The sequence below is a fragment of the Macaca thibetana genome, chromosome 4 (genome assembly GCF_024542745.1).
Source record: "Macaca thibetana thibetana isolate TM-01 chromosome 4, ASM2454274v1, whole genome shotgun sequence".
In the NCBI taxonomy this organism is placed as follows: Eukaryota; Metazoa; Chordata; class Mammalia; order Primates; family Cercopithecidae; genus Macaca; species Macaca thibetana.
The window spans coordinates 112,813,407-112,827,675 of record NC_065581.1 but is presented as its reverse complement, the minus strand read 5'-3'; the positions used below and the strand labels follow the sequence as shown (position 1 = coordinate 112,827,675).

Sequence of the window (14,269 nt, the reverse complement as noted above, 5' to 3'; positions counted from 1 at the left end):
CAAACGGGTTTCGAAATTCTGAACCAAATTAATTCAATCTTTAATACCAACGTTATTTATGAAGTAGACAGAAAAAAACTCATTTTGTTTTCAATTTTTATTTTTATTTTATTTATTTTATTTTATTTTATTTTTTTGAGACGGAGTCTCGCTCTGTCGCCCAGGCTGGAGTGCAGTGGCCAGATCTCAGCTCACTGCAAGCTCCGCCTCCCGGGTTTCCGCCATTCTCCTGCCTCAGCCTCCCGAGTAGCTGGGACTACAGGCGCCCGCCACCTCGCCCGGCTAGTTTTTTTGTATTTTTTAGTAGAGACGGGGTTTCACCGTATTAGCCAGGATAGTCTCGATCTCCTGACCTCGTGATCCGCCCGTCTCGGCCTCCCAAAGTGCTGGGATTACAGGCTTGAGCCACCGTGCCCGGCCTATTTTTATTTTTTTTGAGACAGAGTCGCTCTTGTCACCCAGGCTGGAGTACAATGGCATGATCTCAGCTCACTGCAACCTCCGCCTCCCAGGTTCAAGCGATTCTCCTGCCTTAGCCTCCCAGTTAGCTGGGATTACAGGTGCCCACACCCAGCTAATTTTTGTATTTTTAGTAGAGACAGGGTTTTACCAAGTTGGCCAGGCTGGTCTCGAACTCCTGACCTCACATGATCTGCCCACCTCAGCCTCCCAAAGTGCTGGGATGACAGGCGTGAGCCACCATGCCCAGCCTAAGCTTTTTTCCTTAAAAATTTTATGGCCAGGCATGAAGGCTCATGCCTGTCATCCCCACACTTTGGGAGGCCAAGGCAGGCAGATTGCTCGAGTCCGCGAGTTCGAGACCAACCTGGACAGCACAGCGAAACCCTATCTCTACAAAAAAATACAAAAACTAGCCAGGTGTGGTGGTGCATGCAAGTAGTCCCAGCAACTTGGGAGGCTGAGGTGGAAGGATCACTTGAACCTGGGAGGCAGAGGCTGCAGTGAGCCAAGATTGTGACACTGTACTCCAGCCTGGGCAACAGAGTGAGACCCCATCTGAAAAAAAAAAAATTAATATGTACACACTTTTTTGTTTTTTATTAAAAAAATTTTTTTAGAGATAATGTCTTCACATGTCACCCAGTTTGGAGTGCAGTGACACAATCATAGCTAACTGCAGCCTCAAACTCCTGGGCTCAAGTGATCTTCCTCCCTCAGCCTCCTGAGCAGATCAAGAAGATATAAACAGGTAAAAATTGATAAATCTTACTCTTATTCTTATCTGTATCTTTCCCTACCAGTAGTCCCTTCTAGTTTCCTCTGTATCCTTCCAGTGTTTATGCAAACACTAGACAAGCAAGCATACACATACACACTCTCCCTCTTAATTTCTACATTTTAATATAAGAAGTCTGTGCTTACTTTTTTTTTTTGAGACAGAGTTTCGTTCTTGTTGCCCAGGCTGGAGTGCAATGGCACGATCTCAGCTCACCGCAACCTCCACCTCCCGGGTTCAAGCAATTCTCCTGCCTCAGCCTCCCGAGTAGCTGGGATTACAGGCATGCGCCACCACGTCCAGCTAATTTTGTACTTTTAGTAGAGACAGGGTTTCTCCATGTTGGTCAGGCTGGTCTCGAATTCCTGACCTCAGGTGATCCACTGGCCTCGGCCTCCCAAAGTGTTGGGATTACAGGTGTGAGCCACCATGCCCGGCCTTTTTCTTTTTTGAGACAGAATCTTGCTCTGTTGCCCAGGCTGGAGTGCAGTGGTGTGATCCTGGCTCACTGTAACCTTTGCCTCCTGGATTCAAGCAATTCTCGTGCCTCAGCCTCCCAAGAAACTGGGATTATAGGCGCACACTACCACTCCTAGCTAATTTTTGTATTTTTGGTAGAGATGGGGTTTCATCATGTTAGCCAGGCTGGTGTCAAGCTCCCGGCCTCAAGCAATCCACCTGTCTCAGCCTCCCAAAGTGCTGGGATTACAGGTGTGAGCCACTGCGTCTTTTATTTCGTTTATTTAACGAAATAAAAATCTAAGTTATAAAAGTACACATAAGCTGATGTGGTGGCTCATACCTGTAATCCCAGCACTTTGGGAGGCCAAGGGAGGAGGATGGCTTGAGCAAGGGTTTGAGACACTGTCTCTATAAATAATTTTAAAAATTAGCTGGATGTGGTAGATCACTCCTGTGGTCGCAGCTACTCACAAGGGTGAGGCAGGAGGAATCCCTGAGCCCAGGAAATCAAGGCTTCAGTGACCTATGATCATGCCACTGCACTCTAGTCTGGGTGACAGGACGAGACCCCGACTGAAAAAAAAAAAAAAAGTAATACATACATACTATGTTCATGATAAAAAAAAAAAAGGAAACTATCCTAGAGAAGGATTCAGAAAAATAGTGGTAGGCCCTCTTATGCTACCACACGACTCAAAGCCTTTATTCTCCCCAAGGACAGGCCTGTAGAGACACTTTGCTGGGTCCTTCCAGTTCTTTCTGTATTCATACATGCATGTGTGTGCAAGCAAATACATGTATATGTGTATGCATATAAAGATAAATATGAATATTTTTATTTGCTTACACAAATGGGATCATACCCTATATAAATTTAGATTTAGTTTTTTATTCAAATATTTGCCACGTTTATTTTCACAGATGTATCCCATTCCTTGTATTAACAAATAAGCATTTTTATTGTATAAGTAAGAAAACAGGATAATAAAAGTAAGTCTTTATAGAAACTATTCACAAACCCACGTATATTCAGTCCTAACTATTCAGTTTGGATATTATAATTCACTAATACCAAATTCTACTTGCATGACCAAGAGAACAGGAGAGAAGAATCTCTGTACCCTACTTCTCAGAGAATCTGAGGCTTCAGATCTGCTACACGATGCTCCTGATGGGTGGGTTTTTAATTTTTGCTGGTACCCTGAACTAGAAGTCCTGAGCTATGAGAGATACATAGACAATGAAACACTGTACCACTTCTCTCCAGGCAGAGCGTCTAAGGAGAATGTGGAAAAAGAAGTCTTAGGTGAACATTTGCAATGAGCTCTGGTAACTCATTCCACATGCTAGAAGGGATAAACTGGACAATGCTGCCTGTGAGAAAAACACCAACATCTGGGATGTTTCATTCCATAAATCCTGGGACAACTACAAGAATAAAATAAGCTGAAAACCTTTCCAGACACTTATTTAAATGATTCATCAGTTTTTAGACATAGTTATTCCCATTTTAACATCTCGAGGCGTCTTAAAATTAATGGTGTCTGACAGGTGGCAGTTGAGACTTACTTGTCTTTGCTTTAAATAATTTATTTTCTTATGCTCTCCTTGTCATATATGCCTAAGAGGGAATGTGATATAATTTATATCCAGCTAAGACTAAAAGCTATTTCAGTAAGTGTAAAATTTTAATCCTCTGATAAAAAAAGTATTGTCATAGTTTAACTGGCAGCACTTTTTCTCTCCAGTGGCATCTTGGTGTCTCAGATTCAAAGAAACTTTTCTGTAGCAATTAGGTCTAGTTAGCATTAGGATGTAGTGATACAGTTTTACGGAGAATTCCCATTAACCAAATTCAGGAATGTGTCTCTCTACCTTCAAAGAACATCTACTGTGTTCCTTAATGTGGGTTTAATGTAGATGAATCGTGATCTCTTTTGCACATGCATAATTTCTTTCAGTACAGTCTTAACACAGCCCAACTACTTCTAATGGGTGAGAGTTCTCCCTGCTTATAACCAATGAAATGAAAACAGCTACAATTCCCATAAAGGTGTAAATGTTTGCTCTTTACCACAGAACTATGGGAATGTTTTCTTGAGATTGTTAAATATATGAAATATTTTATTTAGAGAGAAAACTTTTACCTTAGGGCAAAGAGTTCCCCGATTTTCTGCATGACTTCTTCATGAGATAGTTTCACTTTCTTCCCAGCTTTTAAAGCCTAGTTGAGAGGGAATCAAAAAACCAAAAAACCATGTATCTCTCTTTCTAATAAGCATTTGGTCAACAGGGCAAAATCTGAAGTGGCACGATATGGATCCTATGTAAATATTTTTTAGGATGGCTGTCTCCCAGATTAATGTCTTAACTCACCTTGAAATTTCATAACTTTATTAGGTAGAAATTGTATATTCCCTTTTTTCATTTCCCTTCTCATCAGCATTTCATATGATATATACATTCCTAATCTCTTAGTGGAAAAGCAGGGCCTCCTTTCCAAAGTATAATTAGATTACTCTTTCACAACAAAGACAGTTAATTACAATAAAATGATTTTTAATGTACACTGAAATGTTAATATAACTTTATATGTATTTTTCATGCCACTATTTTTCTCATAATTTATCAAACACTTTCTTAAATCAGGAAAAGTGGTCATAATTTCCTTTCTTAGGGAACATTTCACTTTTTTCTTTAATTCAGTTACATTAAAAATACTGCAACTGATGGGCATGGTGGCTCATGGCCTGTAATGCCAGCACTTTGGGAGGCTGAGGCTGGAGGATTGCTTGAGCCCAGGAGTTCGAGACCAGCCTGGGCAACATGGCCAGACCCCATTTCAATTATATTAATATTTTTAAAAAAAATACTGCACCAACTGCACCAACAGAAGAAAACAATTTGAAGTTTTAAAAAGTAAAAAATAATCAATATGAAGTTTCTTATTTTGCCATTTTATATGCAACTGGGAGTTCTAGTTTGCTTAAGTTTAGTGTAGCTTTCTTATTGTTTATAATAATTTTGTTGTACTCCTAAACAATCGGCCCTCTATAAGTTCTGCAACTGCAGATTCAACCAACTGCAAATTGACAATATTTAGAGAAAAAAGAATGGCTGCATCTGTACTGAACATGCACAAACTGTTTTTTCTTGTCATTATTTTCTAAACAATACAGTAAAACAACTATTTACATAGTATTTACATTATATTAGGTATTATAAGTAATCTAGAGATAGTTGAAAGTATACGGGAGGATACGCATAGGTTATAGGCAAATATTTACCATTTTATATCAGGGACTTGGGCATTGGTAGATTCTGGTATCCAGTGGGGTCTTAGAACAAATCTCCCACGGATACTGAGGGACAACTATGTATTGTTACATTGGGAAATTCATATTTTTTCCATATAAAAATCAATCCTTGAATAAGCATAAAATTGATATAATTACCTCAGGAATTGACTGAATAGATTCAATAAATTTATCCAGTGATGCTTCCCAAATTGCCAGTTTTACTGGGAAAAAAATTAATAATGGAACATTTCTTTATCATCATATTCACATTTATATAAAATACGTAATTGCATAGTATCTTCACTACTATTTCAATAATAGGTTAAGAAAAAGTACTTGGAAAAAAAAAAAACCTTGAAAATATAACTTGAGAACAGTTAATTATCATAAAGGACAGAATTAAAGTAGATAGAGGAAACTGAATCGCTTTCCATGAACTGTTGGTAGACCAAAACTACGTTTAGTAGAATTCTTGATTTTCTAATATTACATCTTGGAAACTGAGGAGGGTAGGGTACAGCTTGATACCATGGGTAGCTCTGCAGGAGGGACTAAGACTTTCCTGGCCTCTCCTTTGCTCCGCAGGACGAGGACTAAACCTCAGAAATCTCCGAAGCCCCTCAGGGTGGGATGGACAGGATGCTGCAGCAGCCATCTAAGGTAGACTGCTGGCGAAAGAAATTCTTAAAGAACTTCTATAGTTTTATTCGGGACATGGATCTTTCAGAACAAACTTACAGCCACTGTGACTCTGGGGCCCACTGCTATGAAACACTAGAGTATGTTTTTCTATACCGGGACCTGTACCCAGTCACACGAGGCTGGGCATCTCTGTCTGGATTAGAGACTATCTAAGAATAACAGTTTCATAGAGAGAATAGAAAAAAACAAAGGCTAATATAATCATCTAAAAACTACTTTTGGAAAGGTTAAGCTTTATTAATACAATTAATAAGGAATGAGTAACTTCAGCACAGTACTACCTTTTATACCAGATATTTTTTCTGATGGAGGCAAAAAAAGGAAAAGGAATGCTAAGCCTTTGTTGAGTATTCTGAAAATATACTTCAAAAGTCGTTACTACATATTTAAACTTCCCTCAGTGAAATGACAGCTGTAGTGCCCTATCCTATAAGCAGTAGGAACTTACCAGAAAGGCAGAGAGCATTGGAGAAAGCAAACTTCTCTAGAATGGCATCATCTAAATCCAGCTCTGAATTTAACTTGATTTCCCCCCTGTGAAGTTTTGACTGTCCCCTGTGAAAAGCAAAACGATAATACCTTCTAAACTTAAAAAGCACTTTAACTTTTCTTTTGAAAAAGACACCATATCATCTTTCTAGAGGTCATTTTGACAATTTATATCAGGAGTGTTACAAATGTTCTCATACCCTTTGGTTCAAGTAATTCCCCTTCTAGGAGTTTATCCTAAGGAAATAATCTAAGATGCAAAGAAAAATTTGTGCACAAGAAAACTTTTTTTTTTTTTGAGACAGAGTCTCACTCTGCCGCCCAGGCTAGAGTGCAGTGGTGCGATCTCAGCTCACTGCAACTTCCATCTCCTGGGTTCAAGTGATTCTCCTGCCTCAGCCTCCTCCGTAGCTGGGATTACAGGTGTGCATCACCATGCCCAGCTAATTTTTTTTTGTATTTTTAATAGAGATGGAATTTCACCATGTTGGCCAGGCTGGTCACGAATTCCTGACCTCAAATGATCCACCCACCTCGGCCTCCCAAAGTGGTGTGATTACAGGCGTGCGCCACCTTGCCCAGCTGAAAACTTAAAAAAATGGTCAGTGTTGAAGAGTAAAAAATTAGGAAAGAAACCAAATGTTCAGTAGGGGTTGGCTCAGTAATAGTTACTCCACACAAGAAAAACTTAAAAGTGTGCTGTGGAAGGATAGTTAATAAAAAGGAGAATATTCACAGTAAATTTCTATGTGAAAAAATGCTCCATATAAAACTATATATGGAGTGTAATCTAAACTCACACTGACATGGTGGGGTTGGGGAGGGAGACAAGTAAGTTGTGAAAATGAGTATGTGACTGTGGAGAACCCTGGACAGGGGACGGGGGAAGAGGGGAATGTGTGAATATAAACATCACAAGTAAATGGAAAAAATACAGGGTAAACCTTCGCAAAAGATGTCAGACAAGAAGAGACGGCCAAAGGGAGGGGGACAAGGGGCCTGATGGAGGGCTGAGAGGCAGTATCTGCTATGACAGCCTCAGATGGAGGAAGGAAAGCAAAGACAGCAGTCACGAGAGGTTTTTTTGTTTTTTTTTTTTGTTTTTTTCCTTGAGACGGAGTCTCGCTCTGTCGCCCAGACTGGAGTGTAGTGGCATGATCTTAGCTCACTGCAACCTCCACCTCCTGGATTCGAGCGACTCTCCTGCCTCAGCCTCCTAAGTAGCTGGGATTATAGGCATGCACCACCACACCCCACTAATTTTTATATTTGTAGTAGAGACAGGGTATCACCATGTTGGCCAGGCTGGTCTCGAACTCCTGACCTCAAGTGATCTGCCCACCCTGGCCTCCCAAAGTGTTGGGATTACAGGCATGAGCCACTGTGCTTGGCCACAAGAGGCTTTATGAGTGAGCTCGGCCCATGCCACAGAGCTGAGCAGATCCCTGGAATCGTGGCAGAACTCAAATAATAACCACGTAGGTGGCAGCCAGGACAGTGTTTCTGACGAAACAAAATAGCTGACTGGGATCCTAAGCACTGAAGATTTTACTCTTCACAGACTGTGCGGATAAGCCTACACACACACAAGGGTCTAGTAAGCAGTAGTTTGACATGGTAGTATTAGGTTGGTGGAAAAGTCATCACGGTTTTTGCCGTTGTAATGTAAACCTAATAGAACACAGAAAGGGGATTCACAGGAGCCATATCCGCAGGCCAAGGGCTGAATAACCACTAAAGATAACAAAACTATGGGCTGCTCATTTGCTCTCTCTCTCAGGTTTACATTCTTACCTCTGACTGCAGCCGCCACTGGGCTCAGGCTGACTCACAGTCAGGTCAGGTGCCCTTTGGCAAGACAGGATTCAATAAATCTCATCTGAAAGCCAGTTAGCTGCAATTATAGGGTTTTTCTCAGGATTAAATGAAATAATGCACAGAAGGCACTTACTTAGAAAACTGTGGCTGGGTGCGGTGGCTCACACCTCTAATCCCAGCCCTTTGGGAGGCTGAGGTGGGTGGATCATGAGGTCAGGAGTTCAAGACCAGCCTGGCCAAGATGGTGAAACCCCATCTCCACTAAAAATACAAAAATTAGCCAGGCATGGTGGCAGGTGCCTGTAATCCCAGCTACTCGGGAGGCTGAGGCAGAGAATTGCTTGAACCTAGAGGCGGAGGTTGCAGTGAGCCGAGATCACGCCTGGGCGACAGAGAGAGGCTCTGTCTCAAAAAAAAAAAAAAAACCAACAACAAAAAACCGTGACTGGCCCTATTGGTGCTAAGTGCTGATTACTCAGCTCTTATCCCCATCTGGTCTTTCTATAGCTAGTCTCTGTCTCTCTTCCAAATCTTCCCAAAGCTCTGCTTTTAATGCTTTTTTTTTTTTTTTTGAGACAGAGTCTCACTCTGTTGCACAGGCTGGAGTGCAGTGGTGCAATCTCGGCTCATGAACTCCTGACTCAGGTGATCTTCCCACCCTGGCCTCCCAAAGTGCTGAGATTACAGGTGTGAGTCACCGTATCTGGCCAACACTACCTTTCTTAAGAACCTGCAAAGACTCATATTCCACTGGGCAGGTAACTCCATGAGGAAAAAGACACTACCATCTTGTTCATACTGCCTCTGTTTTAGCCCTAACATCTCTTCATTTTTTCCCTCTGGCTGAGTCAGGAAAATCAGCTAGAACATTGCCTAGCCATACATCTTAGTGAAAATGGTACATCAGGTCCCACTTCTTCCAGTACCCACACCTCTACAAGTGGGTCTCTCAGATTGCCCCTCACTATACTTCCTTTTTATACCACCCTCACCCCAAAATCAATAGGAAAAAACCGGATTAAGGAAAAATGTACTGGAATAATTTGATAGGTTCATTTGATAAAAGGATACTACTTTATTGGATTATGCTGCCTAGAAACTTAAAATTTCCATTTTGGGGCTATACTATTGACTTGTTTTAACTTGTGGATAGCCTGAGAAGTTCAAAACATTATGTTTATCTTCTAATATTTATTATATGGTTTAGACTTTGTACCAGTAACCTTTTTCTTTTCTTTTTTTTTTTTTTGAGATGGAGTTTCACTCTCGTCACCCTGGCTGGAGTGCAATGGCGCGATCTCGGCTCACTGCAACCTCCGCCTCCCGGGTTCAAGCAATTCTCCTGTCTCAGCCTCCCGAGTAGCTGGGATTACAAGCTCCCACCACCATAACTAGCTAATTTTTGTATTTTTTAGCAGAGACTGGGTTTTCCATGTTGACCAGGCTGGTCCTGAACTCCTGACCTCAGGTAATCCACCTGTCAGCCTCCCAAAGTGCTGGGATTAAAGGTGTGAGCCACTGTGGCCGGCCACTTTTTTCTTAAAATGAAGTTTCCAGGCAAGGTCCAGTGGCTCACACCTGTAATCCCAGCACTTTGAGAAGCTGAGGCGGGCGGATCACAAGGTCAAGAGATCGACACCATCCTGGCCAACATGGTGAAACCCCGCCTCTACTAAAAATACAAAAAACTAGCTGGGTGTGGTGGTGCACGCCTGTAGTCCCACCTACTTGGGAGGCTGAGGCAGAAGAATTGCTTGAACCCGGGAGGCAGAGGTTGCAGTCAGCCGAGATCGCACCACTGCGCTCCAGCCTGGGTGACACAGCAAAACTTCGTCTCAAAAAAAAAAAAAAAAAAAGTTTCCATATGCATAATAATTTGTCTCCTCTATTGCTTTACCTAATTTTTTCCAAGTGCCCCTTTCATAAATTTGATGAAAAGCTGCTTACTCTATTTTTACGTAGTTAAGTTCTTCATTTTCCCAGTGTACCAGTGCGATTTCATAGGGCTGAATTTCATGTTTTTCTAGAACTTTCATCACATGCTTCATCTAGAAGAAAAGGAAGATTAACTTGAAATCATAACTGACTCCCTCAGTTCAATTATGTTATGATTTTAATGCTTATAACAGTCTTCATTACACTTACAGGCATTATTTCTGTTGCATGTTTTTAAGGAAAAGGCAAATCAAATCCATTGTGATATTAAAGTAATCAGGATGACATGTTCATTTGTTTTTACATTTGGAAAACACAGATGAGAATGGAAAAGAAAATCAAGGTTATCATTATCCCACAACCCAAAGAAAATTACTAGTAATATTATAATTTGTATTCTTTAAATCTCTTTAATAATCCCAGCACTTTGGGAAGCAGAGGCATGTGGATCCTTGAGCTAAAAGTTCAAGACCAGCCTGGGCAACATGGCAAAACCCTGTCTCTACAAAAAAATACAAAAATTATCTGGGTGTGGTGGCACCAGAACCATCCTAACTATACTGCACACAGAAAGAAGTACTGTAGACTTTGCATGTTGTGCAAGTACTGTGTTTTGCATGTTGTGCAAAGAAAAAAAAATGAAAAGTAGAGTAAAGCCCAATATACTGATACAAAATTAAGCCACACAGGTGTGGGAAGTGATCATCTCTTTCTCTCTGCCCTACTGAAATCCTAATCCCCAGAGGCAACCATGATTAAACTTGGTGCATATCCTTCCAGACTTTTTATGTGTATATATGTACCTATTTATGCTGCTTTTTATGTAAAATAGGATATTATGCACATGAACATTTTCAACACTATTTTCCTTAACAAGGGAACTACAATTTATTTAACCAACCTAGGTGTGTCCTCCATGGGGAATTTTTCCTACTCTCTACTATTACAATGTTGCAATGTGCCATACTTGTGCATAGGTCTTCATGGCCTTGTGGGAATATTTCTTTAGGAACTGCTACATAAAAAGATATGTGCACTTACACAATATGTATATATGTAAGAGACAGGGTCTCACTCTGTCACCTAGGCTAGAGTGCAGTGATGCTACTGATGCAATCATAGCTCACTGCAGTCTCAAACTCCTGGGTTCAAGTGATCCTCCTGCCTCAATCTTCCAAGTAGCTAGGACTACAGGCACACACTACCACACCTGGCTAAGTTCTAAAAACTTTTTTTTTTTTTGAGTCTTGCTCAATCGCCCAGGCTGAAGTGCAGTGGTACAATCTCGGCTCACTGCAAGCTCTGCCTCCTGGGTTCACACCATTCTCTTGCCTCAGCCTCCTGAGCAGCTGGGACCACATGCGCCCGCCACTAGGTGTGGCTAATTTTTTTTGTATTTTTAGTAGAGATGGGGTTTCACCATGTTATCCAGGATGGTCTTGATCTCCTGACCTTGTGATCCACCAGCCTCGGTCCCCCAAAGTGCTGAGATTACAGGCGTGAGCCACCGCACCCAGCTCTAAAAACTTTTTGTAGAGATGGGATCTCACTATGTTGTTCAGACTGGTCTGGAACTCCTGAGCTTCAGTGATCCTCCCACCCCAGACTCCCAAAGTGGTAAAATTATAGGTGTGAGCTACCACACCTGGCCCACACTTATGATATTGCTAGCCTGCTCTCCAAAGTAGTTTTTTCAAATGTAGAATCTAAACATTTATGAAACTACTCTTAAGAAAATGAGGTTTATCAGCCTTTTACATCTTTGCAACTTCAAACAGCCAACTTGTATTTTCTTATATTTATTGGTCATTTATATTTTCTGTGTGTGTTTCCTTTTAGTAAAATTGGGATTATATAAAGCATGTGTTTTAACCAGTTCTGAGATTATATTGGTTATATTTCGTAACCTTTTTTTTTTTTTTTTTTTTGAGACAGAGTATCCCTCTGTCTCCCAGGCTGGAGTGCAATGGCCTGATCTTGGCTCACTGCAACCTCTGCCTCTGAGCGATTCTTGTGCCTCAGTTACCCGAGTAGCTGGGGATACAGGTGCACACCACCAAGCCCAGCTAATTTTTGTATTTTTAGTAGACATGGGGTTCACCATGTTGGCCAGGCTGGTCTCGAACTCCTGGCCTCAAGATATCTGCCGGCCTTGGCCTCCCAAAGTGCTGGGATTACACGTGTGAGCCACCGTGCCTGGCCGTATAATCAGCTCTTTTAATGTAACTGTATTATATATATGGTAATCTCCCAGAAATAGATTTTTTTTTACATGACTTCTAAGGGAATCTGTAGTATAACTGTAGTATATGGATGTATTTAACAAACTATTATTGTGTATTTTGGTAATTTCTAATTTTTGCCATTATAAATATTGCTCTGATGAACACTTCTGTACAAAAATCATCGTGAATAGTTATGATTATTTCCTTTGGATAAATTTCTAGGTGTAAAATTGCTGGGTTAAATATAAAGGCTTTAATGGAGATTACCAATTTGCCTCTAAAATGGTTGTATTAAACAAATCTTGATTTGGATATTGAAAAAATTATTTCCCATTAGTAAGTTCTAGACAACTTGACCTAAAAGAACCCTCAATGCAACCAGCTTCCAATGAACTGTGTATACATTTTGTACAGTACAACATGCAAAGTCTACAGTACTTATTTCTGTGTGCAGTATAGTTAGGATGGTTCTGATTCTCCACAAACTAGTGTGTGTCTAGAGAAAGGAAAACACAGGAACTCTTAACCCAAAATACAATATATTTTGGAAGCTGAAACTGATAAGTATCATGTAATACAGAGCAAATAAGTTGTGCATTATCTATTAATTTCTAATGTTTCAGTTTGTGCTAATTAGTTCATTCTCACAAAACTACATTTTTATACTTTCACATTTTTATTTACACTTACAGTTTTGTCTTTCACATTCCAAAACACAGCAGCTCCTTCCCTGATTTAAAAAAATAAAAGAACCAACTAAGATACAGGTAGAATACATTCTTTAGGGTCATATATAAAACCATGTAACTTCTAGAATATATACAGGATGCGATTTTTCAAAATATGATGTACTTACTAATTTGCTATTATGGTCCTTAGGTAAGCTTGCTACAATAACAGCGAAAATAAAATTCTTGATAAAACCTGGCCTCCCCAAAATTTATGATTTCTCACATGGTTTGCCAAACAAATAGCCATTATTGTAATACTATAAAACTTCACATATGTAGACTCTTTCATACCTGGTTCAATTCTGATCCATAGAAATCAGAATAAGGAAATTTTCTGAGACCTTGTTTTAGCTCTCATTAGGCAGATTCTACTATGGCAAGGAATAAAGGACTATGCCTGTAATAGTTGTGGAATAAAGAGATGGTGGTTAATTTAAGCGCCAGATGGTTAAAGGCCTCTATGGAATAATGCTCCCGGTGCTCACAGTGCTTTGAACAGAACTACAATGACACCATAGGAGGCCCTCTGACTCTGATTATGGTTTTAACATTATTTAGGGTCTAAAACTACAAATGCACTTGTTTTGATTTCTGAAGTTTGACGTGTTGAAGCTGTTTCAGGTAGTAAATAAAAACAGGAGTTATGGCTCAGGGTCACTGCACTGGAGGAAGGAAAGGAGGAAATAAAGAAAGGTAAAAATATTAACGGCCCCACATTATTCTTTAAACATTTCTTAAGTATTTAGTATATGTGTGGGTCTGTGCTTAGTTTTTTCTTTTTTCTTTTTTTTTTTTTTGAGACGGAGTCTCGCTCTGTCGCCCAGACTGGAGTGCAGTGGCCTGATCTCGGCTCACTGCAAACTCCGCCTCCTGGGTTTTACGCCATTCTCCTGCCTCAGCCTCCCGAGTAGATGGGACTACAGGCGCCTGCCACCTCACCCGGCTAGGTTTTTGTATTTTTTTAGTAGAGATGGGGTTTCATTGTGTTAGCCAGGATGGTCTCGATCTCCTGACCTCGTGATCCGCCCGTCTCGGCCTCCCAAAGTGCTGGGACTACAGGCTTGAGCCACCGCGCCCAGCCGTCCGTGCTTAGTATTTGTGACAGAAAGGTAAGTATGATTTCATTCCTATCCTCAACCTAGAAAAGACTGGGGCTGACACTTAGGCCACCAATTACAACAGCGTGTGATCAGTGCTACACAAGTACGCAGACTATACCATGGGATGTACACCAGAGGGACCCCTTTGCTAAAGGACTAGCAGAGGTAGCCAAATGAGAAAACAAGAGGAGACAACACAGCAGAGGGGACACACAGGCTCAGAGAGGAGGCGGGAGGGAGCACAGCAGCATCTCAGAATAAACAGCCAGCA

General features: G+C 40.8%; 1 protein-coding gene across 3 annotated transcripts in view; it reads right to left on the bottom strand.

The window, feature by feature from the left end:
• RMND1 (required for meiotic nuclear division 1 homolog) overlaps positions 1–14,269 on the bottom strand; it is a 156,398-nt gene that overhangs the window by 15,688 nt on the left and 126,441 nt on the right. For all 3 annotated transcript variants that reach the window (XM_050786876.1, XM_050786877.1, XM_050786878.1), the window contains 5 exons: positions 12,858–12,897; positions 9,955–10,055; positions 6,149–6,255; positions 5,155–5,219; positions 3,847–3,923 (listed from right to left, as the gene is read on the bottom strand). In XM_050786876.1, coding sequence (XP_050642833.1) covers positions 3,847–3,923; positions 5,155–5,219; positions 6,149–6,255; positions 9,955–10,055; positions 12,858–12,897 — 390 coding nt within the window. The remainder of the gene's footprint in view (positions 1–3,846; positions 3,924–5,154; positions 5,220–6,148; positions 6,256–9,954; positions 10,056–12,857; positions 12,898–14,269) is intronic.